This window comes from Vulpes lagopus, chromosome 4 (assembly GCF_018345385.1).
Source record: "Vulpes lagopus strain Blue_001 chromosome 4, ASM1834538v1, whole genome shotgun sequence".
NCBI lineage: Eukaryota > Metazoa > Chordata > Mammalia > Carnivora > Canidae > Vulpes > Vulpes lagopus.
In genome coordinates, this window is record NC_054827.1 from 123160243 (window position 1) to 123174704 (window position 14462).

Consider the following 14462-nt stretch of genomic DNA (forward strand, 5'->3'; position numbering starts at 1 on the left):
AGTACATTGATGGGACAATCAGGGACATTTCACCACTAGCTGAAAATTAGATACTAAGGAACAGCTTGTTTGCTAAATATGACAAAAGTATTGTGGTTGTGTGGGGTTTTTTTTAAAGAGTCATTATCTCTTAGAGATACATATTGATGTTTTTATAGATGAAATTATGCAATGACTGGAATTGGCTTTAAAAATAATACAGCAGGAAAGAGAAAAGTGAACAATGACACACATAAATAATGTTGGCCATATAGTGATTGTTATCTGGGGTTTGTTTTCTTTGTCTTAATTATTAACTTTCTGCAGTAGACTCTTTTCAGATGCTAAGAGTACCTGGATCATAAGCTTGCCCTTTCCTATACAAGAGAAGCTGGGGACTCAAAGGCCACAGGAGTAAAGGTGCTTCCTCAGAGCCTCAGGATGGCAGCTTGATCCCCACTGACCCCCCCTCCCTCCCCGACTCTCCTTCACTCTGTAACCTGCCCTCACACAGCCATCTTCCTTTGGGTTAAACCCAGTGCTGTATGGTTGGGCTCATGTGGACTCAGTTGTATTGTTCTTCCAGGAGGAGAGAAGATTTCACTATGCAGCCTTCCCCAGTGCCATGTCGCATCGTAATCGATCCTTCTCTTTCAATCCTCACCCAGGGTATCTGACCCCTTCCATGAAGGTAATTTGGTTTTCTGGTTTCAAGCATTATACAATTTGCTGGTTTCGTTTTCCTGAAGGTGACTGGAGCTCATTTGTCAGTGGGCTGGCATACATTCAGAGCGATAGCCATTGGAAATAAGACTCACAGGAAATACTCCAAATTACTAACAAACAGTATTTATATCTGGCTAGGCAGATTATATGTACTTATAATTTTTATGGGTTTTTTATCTTCCAAATTTCCTATGAATAAACATGTCACTATTAATAATGGTTACATCTGGGGGACAGGAAGGAGAGTAAAGAGCAGGAATCTCTCACTTCTTAACTTTTTTTCCCTGTATATGTTTTTGGAATTGGTCATGATGAGAATATTCACACCCATATTTCTCATCTATCACAAAATCCTAAAAGTGCTAAAAAATATTTTTTAATAGTTCAAAGGACAGTAAACCTAACCTAACCTGAACTGATGTGAGCTCATTTATAATTTTTTTAGGGGTTTTATTTGTTTGAGGAAGAATGAACACAAGAGGGGGAGAGGAGAGAAGCAGACTCACCACTCAGCAGGGAGCCCCCCATGGGGCTTGACCCCAGGACCCCGGGATCATGACCTGAGCTGAAGGCAGACACTTAACCAGCTGAGCCACCCAGTCACCCTTATAATTTTTATATATGCCTCTCAGTGCAGCAATATCTAAGTTTCACTCTAGAAATAGTAACACTTCTGAGGACAATGGGCCTAGCTCCAGCTGGGGGTTTTATATGGCCTTCTAAAGTCTAAAAAAATTTTTTTGAATTACAAAACACATCCATCCCCATCAGTTTTAGATAAGAAATTGTGAACATATGCGTTTCTTAAAACATAAAGTGGACTGGAGAAAAAAATGCTTTAAAAACTAACATGTAAATATATAAATAAAATTATCGCCTCCCCTCCCATAGAGTTTTGGTTGGGTGGGCCTTTTTGCTTTTACAATAATGCCTCTTTGGGGTGGCACTAACAGGCCTTTTTTTTTCATACAAAACAGAAAAAGAAGATGGAGGAAGTCCCCAGCCGAGTGGTCAGTGTGCCCAACCTTGCCTCCTACGCAAAGAACTTTCTGAGTGGCGATCTGAGTTCCAGGATCAGTGCCCCTCCGATAACTAAATCACCCAGCTTGGACCCAAGCCCCAGCTGTGGCCAGCCTTACAAACCCACCCAGTCTCTAGATGTGAAAACTGCCATGAGGTAGGGGGAAACTAGAATTTCCAGTTTCCATCAATAGAAGGGGAGTTTGGATTCCTTTCTGGCACCTCTTCAATACCCAGCATTCAGGCAGACATAAAGAATGGCAAAACAAGCCCTGCCTTGGACAAATTACAATCCAGCCAAATGGGAAGGCTGTGTAAGAGGAAGGATGTCATTCTTTAGAGGAGGTACTATTCTTGGTATCAAATTCCAGAAAGCCTTTTGTTCCCCCCACGGATGATTAGACAAGGGACACTAAACTTAGTTGGTCGTGTCGGTGTGGGTAACACAGAAGATGGACCCTCATCATCTGACCCTGAGGTCTGGATTCAAATTCAGACCTTGTTTTTAGCTAGGTGGCGTTGGGCAGGTTACTTGACCTCACTGGGTCTCCACTTTCTCGCCTCTAAAACAAAGATAATATAGCACCTATCTCATCAGACTGATTTGGGACTAAAGGAATGAATCTGTGAGACATGCTTAACACAGGACCTGGTACAGAAGCATTGTTTATTTCCACTATTATTATTAAGGTTATTTCTCAAGATTTATTGAATCATCTTGAAGTTTTAAGACCTCTTCATCTGTGGATTTGGTAGCTGAGGCAGCATGATGATCTCAGATACCATCTTATTTTCCCAGAAACCCCTGCAACATGTTTCTCTTTTGGGAATGTGAGTTTTCCCTTTACTAGTTCTCCCTCCTATCTAATCTTCCATTCAGAGGCAAAATTTTACTTTCTAGGCTTGCCTGGAGCCCTGAGCACAGCCCTCTTTAAGTGCTAGAGCCAACTCCTGACTCTGGCCTAGGGTTCATCTCAGGAGCACACACCTATGTGTAAAGCTGGGTTCCCAGTTTTATATGAAGCTTCACAAATGCAGATAGAGACCATTCAGGCAGGTATACAACGTACTTTATTGCTTACTTTTCCTCTTTTCAATTTATTAGGCTAATTCCGCAGTCTTACTGAGATGCTAGAACATATTAGATGGCTTTTAAAGAAGCCAGACGTTGTAAGGCTGTGATGATTAACTATTTCACTCCTTATTTCTTATGAGGTTTATTGTTTGTGCCTGACATAAGGTTACATGATATGCCTCATTAGTCTTAAGTAAAACTGAAGACTTATTTTCAAAATGGGAATTAGGTGTTTTCCTCCCCATCCCCATCTTTCACAACTTGTTTCCAGCTGTGAATTGTTGGCCAGTTACGTTGCACTGTTTTTCAAGGAGTAAAGAAGCAGATTTTTTTTCCTAAAAGATAGAGATGTATTAAGTCATTTGCTGAGTAATCTTCAAAACTACCTAACAAAGTTGTTTGTTCACTTGTTTTTAGGACACAAGATGGTGAAACAGCCCAACCCAAAGAAGTCCAGCAGAAACAGGGCTCTGCCCACCAGGAATGGTTTACCAAGTATTTTTCTTTCTAAACTGATTCTTGGGATCCATCACAAAGAGGACATTTGAAAAACATTTCTTTTAAAGCATCTGATTGAAGGAATGAACTAAACCAACCAACCAACCAAATAACTTGCTTGTGATATGATTTATATATAATAGTCAAAGCAAATTTTGGCATTAACATTTCCTATTTCATTGTGACACCAGTGCTTAAAAAATTTCTTGCCATTAAGATAAAAAGAAACCCCACAACCCCCCCAAAAATCATGTTATCAAGAGGCACCCATAGGAAAATGTTATTGATGTTGCTGACAACCTTCACATTGTATTTCTAGTGTCCGTAAGATTTCATTCTGCTTTATGGAATATCAATCAGGCTTTGTGATTTCCATGGTCTACTTTAAAAGTGGTTTCATTTTTCCTTAGAAAGCTAGTGTCATCTCCATTTAAAGTATTTCTATGTAAATGACATTATTCCAAAATGCACATTCAACCTCAGTAGGAAGAAGAAAACAAACTTTGAAACACTCATGAAAGCCAATTTTAAAAAAAACAAATGAGGCAACACTAGGAGTGGACTGTAGCAGACCTTGGCATACGTGGATTGAATGCTTTGACTTCAGAGGTCCAGGACATGAAGTAGACTATAGAGGAGATAACACCTACCTCAAAAGGGGCTTTGCGAGAATTAAGCAAAATATTATGGGTAATGATACCAATCAAGACTTGGAATTAACCACTGCCAGAGTTTTCCTGTGAATAACTGAGCCTCGCCCCATCATACCTCAGTTTCAATGACTGTAGTTTCAAATTGGTCACTTGTCAAGGTTTCTAGAGTATTCTATGAAGTCAAAGATCTACTGAACCCATGGTCTTTGAGCTTGGGCCCTTTGCCTCATGGTGCATTGCTTCCCCACTGCATGGATGCCTGGCACATTAAAGGGAATGGGGACTGGCCATTCACGGTGCTGACCTGTCAGTCCACACCGAATTGTCTGCCCTTCTGACAGAGGAGTGCAACTGGACAAGACTCAATACAATTTGGGCCAAATATGTTCTCAGTCCTTTGGTGCTGGCCACACAGGTGGCCATAAATAGTTGTTTATTCTATGCACTGTCAGACCTTTGCTCTTTGAATAAAATTAAACTGGGCAATAAAAACAGCCGTGACTTGTATTTTCCCCAAGAAAAGTGAAATTAGATGAAGACAGAGCTTGGAAACAGGAAGTTCACACCAACCTCAATTAGATCATCTTAAAAGTAGCTGCTTCCATATGTCATTTGAGAAATGCAATTACAACTCACAATTTAAAGGTAAAATCACTATCTGAACAAAACATGTGGCCCTTTAATTTCTTAAATACCAATACTTGTTACCAGACATGTAACATGCCATGTTATTTTTCAATATCATATTTTTAAAAAGATTTGAGAGTGAGCACACATAGAAGTGGGGAGAAGGGGCAGCAGGAGAAGGAGAAGCATACTCCCAGCTGAGCAGAGAGCCTGATGCAGGGCTCCATCCCAGGACCCCGAGGTCATGATCTGAGCCAAAGGCAGATGCTTAACTGAGCCACCCAGGTGCCCTAGTATCACATTTTTTTTTTAGTTATCTTGTTTCCTGCTTAAGGTAAGCACTGTAGGATAATGCTTGTATTTTGTGTTTTTAAAACCATGTAGATAGTTCTGTTTATCGAAACCTTCCAACACTGCAACTCCTGATGACTGTCCTTTAACTCAGCAGGACACCTGCTGCAGGGACTGAGTATTGAGACTCTACATCTATTTAATTTCTTTCTTGTTGTTGCAAGTGAGTGAAAGATGGCTAAATTTCTAGATTTTACCCTGCAATAATTACATCTTTGTTAACTAAATCTATGCATGCTTCTAACCATTTATTTCTTCAGGACATACTCCTTGAGTAAAGCATCAAAACATACAGGTTTAAGCATTCTGATGTAATAAAATTACCATCCAGAAGTTTCTATCAAGTTTACACCTTCACCAACAGGAATAAAATCCTACCTCTCTGTACCCTAGATAATACTGACGAAGAAACTCAATTTGATAGATAAGACATTGTTCCAGTTTTTGTGTGCATAATCTGATTCTATCAATCTCTCAAGAGCGAGTGGTCCAGACGACAGTGATAGCTTGGGAAGAAAAGTGGAGATGAAGAGGAATGAACTGATTCAGGATTGAGTCAGGAGGGAGAAACAGCAAGATCTGGTGATAAATCTTGGTAGGCCCTATTGTGACAGGCAATAGGGCTAACGTATTGCTGGAGCAAAACTGGAAAGGAAGATTGCTATAAAATGTTTCTTAACTAGGGTAGAAAAGAATGAACTCACACAAGCAATGGTGGTATATCATGTACCTGAGCCTTTATTAGCTGTGCTAGCATCCATGTAACATCCAACACAATAGTTGAACTTGAGGCTATTTGGTCTCTACTCATTCTCCATGATCCATCTGGATTCTGCAAGGGCGAGGTTGAGAAATTAAATGGAGCTGTGCTATGGACTGCTCTCCGTATATCCTGGTAGCACTAATCTCCACCGTCACCCTGAGGATGGAATTTATTTTTTTTTTTTTACTTTAAAGATTTATTCTATTTGTTAAGTGCTGTTAGTTTGTCATTATTCCTCCAAGGAGAGTCAAGACGGTGAAGTGATAACCAGCCAACTCCACTGTTCTTGTGTATAATATTCCCTCTTACTTTCCCATGTTTGATCCTTGTACTGTCAAGGTTTCCTTCCACTGGAACGTTTCCCTGAGGCACCACTGGTGGAATCTGCAGCCATTGGGGCACTGGTTACTACCATCATGGGTCTTCCTTGCCAGTTGGACAGTGCATGAGACAAGCCCCAAATCTCATCCTACTGTCCACTCTCTCAGACCATAGCCACTAATATCCATGTCAGGTTGTCCAGGAGCTATATCCCCAAACACAATGAGAGTTTTAAGACATTTACCTGGGGATTTCAATGCCCCCAGCTCAGAGACCACCATTTACATCTATAGTTGAACAAGTTGGGTTTATTTCTCGTTGTAGTAAGGGGAGAATGCTTATCATGGAGAATGGCAGGGCTTCTCAGAAAGTGGGTGTTAGAACCTATTTTAGAATTTTGGCTTTGGCTGGGTGATTTCATCCTTAGCACAGTCTAAGGATGCAAGGGCTTACTCTAGATTGGATGCTATAAACAAGTGCGGGCAATTCTGACTGAGTGCCTAAAAAAAAAACCTTAACTGTAGGGAGCAGACTAGAGTGAAGATGAAGCTGAAAATGGTTAAAAGAAAAAAAACAACACATCATTTTAGCCAGAGGATGTTTCATGGGTTATGCTGTAACCTTATTTTTTTCTTTGAGCTTAGACAAAATGACAAGGTGCTTTTGTCTTGCATTTACATGGTCTCAGAGCAACTTTGTCTGAGGTTGGTATACTGAGACTGTTTATGTCCAACAGTAGAATAACATAGCCTAGTAAAGCTGGATCAGTGTCTGGATACTAGGGACAGGTTTTTCTCCCCCTTTTCTGGAAAAATCATGTGTACCATTAAGGGGAGAGGAAGAAGAAGACAGGAAGAGCCTTCAGACTACGGGTGTAAGGTGACGCTTGTGAAAGGGAGGCCAAGGAAGATTTGGGCGAAAGAGGCTCAGACAACAAGACAACACTGAGGAGTCTTGGCCAGGCCAAGGGAAGCTCCAGAGCAAAGACTCTCACGAGGAGAGTCCCATGTTGGGCAGAAATGACCTGGTGCAAGTACCCCAACTGTGCTTGGTTCACAGCCAGGAGAGCATGGCTTTCTGGGATGTGTGAAGCTGACCCCTGAAGGCGGAGCTCTGGTAACTGTCCTCTCCACAGTGACTCTCTTGAAGGGAGAACTGAGCAGCACTCCTCCATAGCCTCCAGGAGTCCAGGACCACTCAGAAATGTCAATGTTGACAAGCTGAGTAGAAAAGGAAAGATGTAACAGAGAATGAATCCAAGTGAAGAAGATGAAGTATCCATTCCATTTTGCAAGAGCAAAGTGGCTAGTAACCATCACAGCACAGTGATGGTATGGTGGGCGGGCAGCCTAGAGAAAGAAGGGACAAGGAGAGACGCTGGAGACTGTGAACAAGGGGAAGGGAGATGGGCACCCAGGGGAATGCTGAAGATGAGAGACAAACTCTGTGAGCTGGCAGGAATGATCCAGTAGACTACAATGTAGGGGATGGCCACCACCCAACTACCTGGGACCCAGGACCCCAGTGAAAAGGCTGGTCTTACACGGGATAGGCACTTCAGGAGATGAAATAGCAAGATCAAAAGGATGCCCTGAAGGGGTGGGGAGGTTTGTCACTCTGGGAGTGGAAAAGTAAGGGAAATCCCAGCTGATAGTTTATCATCTCACTGAAGGAGACAGCAGCTCAGAGGGTTTGCTATGTTCATCAACAATTAAGAGGTCTTTAAAAGAAAAAAGATATTTACAAACAAGTAAGATTGAAAAATTATTATTTATTTGACAGAAAATTTTTGAATAAAGAAATGGCAATTAATTGGTACTTACATGAATTCAAAATATTTTCACTAAGCACCAAATGGAATAGTTCTCAATCTTTTCAGTAAGAACCTCTTTATTACTGAATGACTGCCTAAAACTTAACCCGTTTATTTAGGTTTTTTAATCAAGAAATCTAAAGCTGCCAATCAGGGCTTCTAATTATTGGTGTGAGGTGGCCAGGTTAACAACCTTGATGTCATATAATGTGAGTAAGAACAACTTTTAAAAGCTTTGTTTAATCTATACTGGGGGGTTGGCCCCAGACTCTATACTCTACACACATGCACACAAACAAAAATGAATAATAAGCATTACGCATAAAAGATAAATAAGTGGTCACTGTACATTCAGAGGGGAACAATGCCTACGTCTCATGAGTGGCACAGAGAGATACAAATCACTAACGCCCCCCCCCCCCCCCCCCCGGGAGAATCAAACAAGGCTGGCAAAGAGACAGGAAGTCCTATGTCCTTGGGGTGCAGCAGAGAGGACTCGCAGAGGCTTCAGGGACCAGGTGGCATCCAGGCCAAACAACCATGAATGGATGGATGTCAATGTTAGATAGGGAGGAGCCTTCAAGGCTGAAGGAAACAAAACAAATCAGGATGCCTGGCTGCAGAAGTACTGCCTGTTTAGAAAACAATAGAGCATTTGTTTTACATTAGGAAATGTAATCTGATAAGAGACTGTAAACAACAGAAAAAGGAAAATCCCATCTAGGGAGCACCAAGAGCTATGCCCTTCTGTTTTTCTTAAGGGCAGCTCAATAGAAAATCTCATTGGTCCGTGTAACCAACAAGAGGGTAAAATGTCTTCCCAAACACTGAAGCTCCCATGATTTTTGAGGATGGGGAGTTTGCTGAGGGTCACCCCCTACAGCCCATTCCCCACCTGGAAGCCCCAGTCCTTTGGAATCAATGTCACTTATTAGCAAGGACCATCCTTTAGTGGAAAATTCTGCTACAAAAAACAAAAATGACACAAACAAAATTCAAAATAAAAAGAGATGATCATAGCAAACTTTAACTTCTCATACTGCATGAATGCCTGCCTCAACTGTCGTGCTAAAAACAAGGTCTGTCCCCTTAAATTGACTCATCCCTGCAGAATGTAAAAATTTATCATATCACTGCTCTTACTTATTACACACCTACACCCCAAAAAGGGAAAAATACCACACAAAATATAAACTTCCCCAAATAAAAGTCAACATCAACATAAGGATCCTACTGTACTATTACTACACTAACGTAGGATATTATAATCCTTTCAATCTATTTACAAAATCTCATTCTGAGAGCTCTGGATGCATTACAAACATCACTGTATTAGATTCCTATTCTTGAGGTAATTTAAAGTCTTGAAACATGCAAATTTACCTATTTCTCTGTACTACCACTAAGGGATAATTGTCATAAAAGGTCTAAAACTAAAACCCTCATCCTCTCATTCCCAGATCATATCACACAAACTAATCTAAAATTGGAAACACAATTAAGTCATACAAAAACAAAAACAAAAACAAAAAACAGAAAAAAAGAAACACAAAAGGGAAATCTGTAAGTGGCATCACACTAACAGTCTAAACTTTGCTAAAGACAAGAAAATTTACTGGATTTACCCAAACCCAAACTATAGAGGCATTTTATAAAGTACTCAAGAAATAATGCTTATAAAAATAAACGGAAAATTTTAGGTGAGCTCATCAAACAAAAATCATCTTTCTTTGGTAAAGAGTTCTTCCAAAATGTGTCCATAAGAAGTGATGTTTGTCAACACTGGATCACCTTCAGGCCGGCTTTGACTCAGGTTTGCTTCATTGGTGCAGGGATATTAGCAGACGCCTGCTCGAGGTAGGCCAAGGAGCCCTGAGGGATTTCAGCTGGCTTTTTGTGCTGCACGTTGATGTCCTCCAGTACCTGCTGCCAATGCCTCAGTTTTGTCAAGTGTTTCTGGACCAGAGCATCTTTCCGCTGTAATTCATTCCTCAGTTCTGAGACATCCTACAAACGAAGACAATGAAGTAAGAGCAAACTCAGGAAAAATGAAAATAGTTTCTGATTTGGTAAGAGCACTAAGAAGTAAATTCAAAACAAGAGAATCGATTCAACCACTGTACGCCCATTACCCTGGTTGGTTCCACTACCCAAACAACCCAGAGCAACTCCTCCAATGGAAGATGCCTGCCTAACACTGAGGGCTTTTATTTCTCATTTTCTTTTAATAAGTAATACAGATGTTCCAATATTCTAAAGTACCAAAAAGCAGCTAAAGAAAACCAGGCTCTTTCCCATCCTGGTCCCCAGGCTCCCAGTCTCTCCATCCAAAGGCTACTGCTCAGAATCCAAAACACCGAGAGTCTGAAACAAACGTTAACAGCAGTCTATAAAGAGTCCACGACCACTGTCCTATGCATTCAGAATGAAATATTAGAATCTCATATTTCCAGGGCTTTTTAAATGAACACTGGCATTATAATTCTTTTTTAAGGCCTGGCCCTGAACACACCTATGTTCTTACTCAAGAGTTCAAGTCAGAAAATGATCTGACATGACAAAACTGTAAAAATATCATCTTACCCTTCACATTCTCAGCAGCTGATGTCAATGAATAAATAGAATGGTTACAGTTAATTGGGAATAGTTACTCCAAAAAGTACCAAAACAAATCATTTCGATTTAGAGCTTCTCATTAGGGGCATCCAGGCTTCTTAGGCAAGATGATTCTTCTCCCTTCCACAATGCACGAGGCAGGCTTTGGCCGCAAATACGAGATGCCAATAAAGCTTCCCAGTCACTGTGACAACCCCAACACATTTCCAAATGCCCCAGTTTCAAACAACTGAGATAAATGAAATCCTGAGTCTCAAGGAACCTGAAACAGAACATTTAATCTTTGATTCCTTGAACAAAACTTGAACCCATCTCGTGTGTAAGGCAGCCAGGGATGTTTCCTTCCCAAATGAGCTTGTCATCTACATTAATGGCTTCTCCACCTTTTTCAAGCAGCAGAACCTTTTCTGTAAAAAAAGTCTTCCATAAAAGCCAGCAAATGAAACTGCTCCATTTGAAGCCCATCTTGCCACCTCTATTCCCTGGCTCCACTACCTGCCCAGCTTGTCCTCAACACTGACAACTAGCAACGTTTATACTCATTTTATAAAGACCTACTGTAACCCATGGGAAAAGGGTGTGTATCTCATTTAAAGCACAGAGGGAACCCTGATAACATGTGCTCTTCCTTAAAGATGAGGAGAAAATTGAGTTCCTACCTCTTTGATAACTTGTTCTGGTTTCTGGACAGATAACTGCAATCTTTTTTGTAGGAAAAAACATTCCGTCTGTCTTGCAATATCCAGAAATTTCTGGATACACTGATCAACACCTTATAAAAAAAAATATTAAGAAAAACACTGGATACATGTATCTTCCTCATAAACGAACAGTCAAAATATCAAAACATCACCTTTCCATAGATGTAATCTGGAATTTTAATTTTGGTCGCAGGAGTGATATTGACTCCCAACCCCCATGTATTAACCAACATTAAATAGCACATAATTTGTGCTTTTATGAGGTGAATGATACCTTACAACAACACAAAAGAGTTCCTCTGAAGAGCGAAAACCCAGAGATTTTAGCAATTAGCATCATGACTTCCAGTTAAAATGTAACATGTAATATATGGTACAAAAAAAAGTCAGAAACCTTGGTTGCCTCTGGGGAAAGAATTCAGGTAGGGGAAGCACAAGGGACTTTTCTCTGTGACACCTTCAAAAAATAATCAGAACTTTTTTTTTAAAGATTTATTTATCTATTTATGATAGATGTAGAGAGAAAAAGAGAGAGGCAGGGACACAGGAGGACGGAGAAGCAGGCTCCACACCAGGAGCCCCACGCTGGGTCCCGGGACTCCAGAATCGTGCCCTGGGCCAAAGGCAGGTGCCAAACCGCTGAGCCACCCAAGGATCCCCAGAACTTTTTTTTTTTTTTTTTTTTAAGAAAAAAATAATAATAATAAAAGAGCAGTATGCACTGTTGGTTGTCACTGTCCTATACTAAAAGAGAAAACTCATTTTAAGGGGATCATTATGAGTGACATGTCAATTAGTAAACTGAACAGTAGCATCTAGACAGGCTGCATAAATCTTACTCCCTGGAAAAGTTCTCTTAGGATACAAATGGAACTGAAACGCATCCAGTGTGAAATCAGCAGCTGGAAACCTTGCTGAGGGCAGCCCGGCTGGCTCAGCGGTTGGGCATCTACCTTCAGCCCAGGTCATGCTCCTGGAGACCGGGGATCCAGTCCCACATCGGGCTCCCTGCATGGAGCCTGCTTCTCCCTCTGCCTGTGTCTCTGCCTCTCGCTGCGTGTTTCATGAAAACATAAAAATTTTTTAAAAAAAGAAAAGAAACCTTGCTGAATGAAGGCACGAACACAGTCTACAAAGAGCGAATTCTTACCAGTTCTAATTTCTTCCTGATCCGTGCCATTGACGTAGTCCTGACTCACAAGAGAGGCAAAGCAGGCCTGTGTGATCCAAACACGGAAGAAAAACGTCATTCACATGTCAAAAACCTTACTTCAGAGCAAGAAAGGACTTGTCTTGGAATCCTTCAGTGGGCCGACCGGGTCTGGAGCCCGGTGGAAAGGACCCAGGGCGCAGCAGGCTGACGTTACCCGTGGGGGATGAGCCAGTGTTCAACACGCAGGAAGGCGAGAGGGAGCGACCAGGAGTGGGCCCCCAGAGGGGAGGCGGAGGGGGCGGAGGGGGCGGGGGCGGGGTGGGGAACCCGAACAACCGGCCGCGAACCCAGACGGGTCCCGAGCTGGGGGAAGGGCAAACTTCAGGTCCACGTGCTTTGGGAAACCTCAACTTCACGTCTCCGCCCGCAGACCCGGGCACAACTCCGGCCAGCACTCAGCGTGCAGACTAAAACAAGGGACTCAGGTTCCCAAGCCTGTGCCCCCCCCCCCCCAATCTGTTAGCCCGATGCGGGCATCGCCGAAAGACACAAGAGCCCAGGGCGCAGCTTACCTTTCAGGGAGGAAGGGAGGCTGGGAAAACAGACGTGCCGATCTCATCTTACCTCAAAAGAGGACTCCAACTCGTCCACCAAGGTGCTGTTAGAAGCTCTCGGAGGGCCTGGCGCGGCCTGAAGAAGCGAAGCCTGGCCCCTGGAGTCCCCCGGGTGCCCAGGTGGCTGCCCCGAGAACATGCCTCCCAGCGGAGCCGCCATTTGTGGAACGACGCGCTGGCGGGGGCGGGGGGGCGGGGGGGGGCTGCGCCTGCGCAGGAGCTGGCGCCCGCGGCTCACGTGACGCCGCCCGTCACGTGACTCTGCGGGCGCCGCAGGCGGACTTTGGGCTCCGCGGAAGCTGCGAGTGCTGGTTTCACTTCGGCCAAGCCTTCTCGGCCTCTGGGCTCAGGTAAGCGGCTGGTGGAAGGAGGGAGGCACCCAGTCACTGCGCAGTTACTGAGCGCTTACCGTGCTCCGGTGACTAATCTAGGCCCCGTGGATGGAGCGGGAACAAACTGGCAGAGTCCTCCTCCATCCTCTGTGCGGAGGGGCGGGTTGGGGCAGAAAAACACCTGAGGGTGTTAAAGCTCCTCCCGCCTTAGGTATTTGTGCTTACACTAAAGCCACTATGCGGTCTTTCAGTAACTTACCTTTAGCACTAACTTATCTTTCCAGAAGCAAAGTTTTTTTTCCCCCCGTTATATTTTTTACAGTTACCTGCATTTACCGAGCCTTCCATGTCCTAGGCTCTGTTTATTCCGGGATTTTAACGATCACCCGAGTCTCTGTTGTAGAGTCTACTACTGTTTTTGTGGGAAAGCGACAAACACACAAATGTATATATAGCAATACCGCATAGAGGTAAGTGCTAAGAAGAAAAATGAAGCCCAATAAGGAGATGGCTAGTGATGGATTTGAGATGGGCGGTTGAAGTCTTTCTTAAAGAGATCGGGGCTAGACTGACTAGAATGAAAATTTAACCAGAAAGGTTTTCTAGACCGGGGGGGGGGGGGGCTTGAAGAACCTGCCTGGCATACTTTAAGGAACCACAGAAAGGCCAGTAGGGCTGGAGCCAGGGAGGCAGAAGTAGCCAGAAAAAGCAGAGGCTCCCCTTTGCTCATCAGGTCTCAGAGCAAAAGTGATCTTAGGAGCACCTGGATGGCTCAGTGGTTGAGCATCTGCCTTCAGCTCAGGCCGTGATGTTCTGGTAACGAGTCCCACATCAGGTTCCTCACAGGGAGCCTGCTTCTCCCTCTGCCTGTGTCTCTGATGAATAAATAAAATAACAGAAACCAAAAGTAATCTTCCTGGTGTCAATTTAAATTAGCCCCACCCTCCCAGCCACTTCACCCTGTTTAGTTTTCTTTATAGCACTTACATATTACCTTGTTCATCTGAAATGGCGTGTTCATCTGTCTTCGTTGACAAAGTCACCTGACACAAATACACCAACAGGAGTGGGAGTACAAGCTCTGTGAAATTAGGGCCTGCCTTGTTCACCTGTATTCTCAGCACCCAAAACTGCCTGGCATATTTGTTGACTGAACAAAAACACCACCATAAGGGAACTAGGGGACTCTAGTAGTTCTCAAACTTTTAAGTCTTAGGATC

At 42.9% G+C, this 14462-nt stretch overlaps 2 protein-coding genes across 4 annotated transcripts in view; one reads left to right on the forward strand and one right to left on the reverse strand.

Moving 5' to 3' along the window:
- FAM184B (family with sequence similarity 184 member B) overlaps positions 1–4428 on the forward strand; it is a 138796-nt gene extending 134368 nt beyond the window's left edge. Inside the window, exons 16-18 of one of the 2 annotated variants that reach the window (XM_041750966.1) lie at positions 566–670; positions 1683–1882; positions 3218–4428. In XM_041750966.1, coding sequence (XP_041606900.1) covers positions 566–670; positions 1683–1882; positions 3218–3311 — 399 coding nt within the window. In that variant the 3' untranslated portion in view covers positions 3312–4428. Of the gene's footprint in view, positions 1–309; positions 400–565; positions 671–1682; positions 1883–3217 lie in introns of those variants that run through there. The other variant, XR_005987192.1, reaches the window with a different exon arrangement.
- Positions 4429–7765: 3337 nt separating this feature from the next.
- On the reverse strand, positions 7766–13109 carry MED28 (mediator complex subunit 28). Of its 2 annotated transcripts, XM_041752392.1 has the most exons (5): positions 12921–13109; positions 12294–12360; positions 11102–11214; positions 9618–9833; positions 7766–8458 (listed from the first exon to the last, which is right to left on the reverse strand). In XM_041752392.1, exons 1-4 carry the CDS (start codon positions 13068–13070, stop codon positions 9636–9638), a joined length of 528 nt encoding a protein of 175 aa, XP_041608326.1. In that variant the 5' UTR covers positions 13071–13109; the 3' UTR covers positions 7766–8458; positions 9618–9635. The 2 variants fall into 2 exon arrangements, with proteins under 2 accessions (XP_041608326.1, XP_041608325.1); XM_041752391.1 differs by having other exon boundaries at positions 7766–9833.
- Between the last annotated feature and the right edge of the window lie 1353 nt (positions 13110–14462).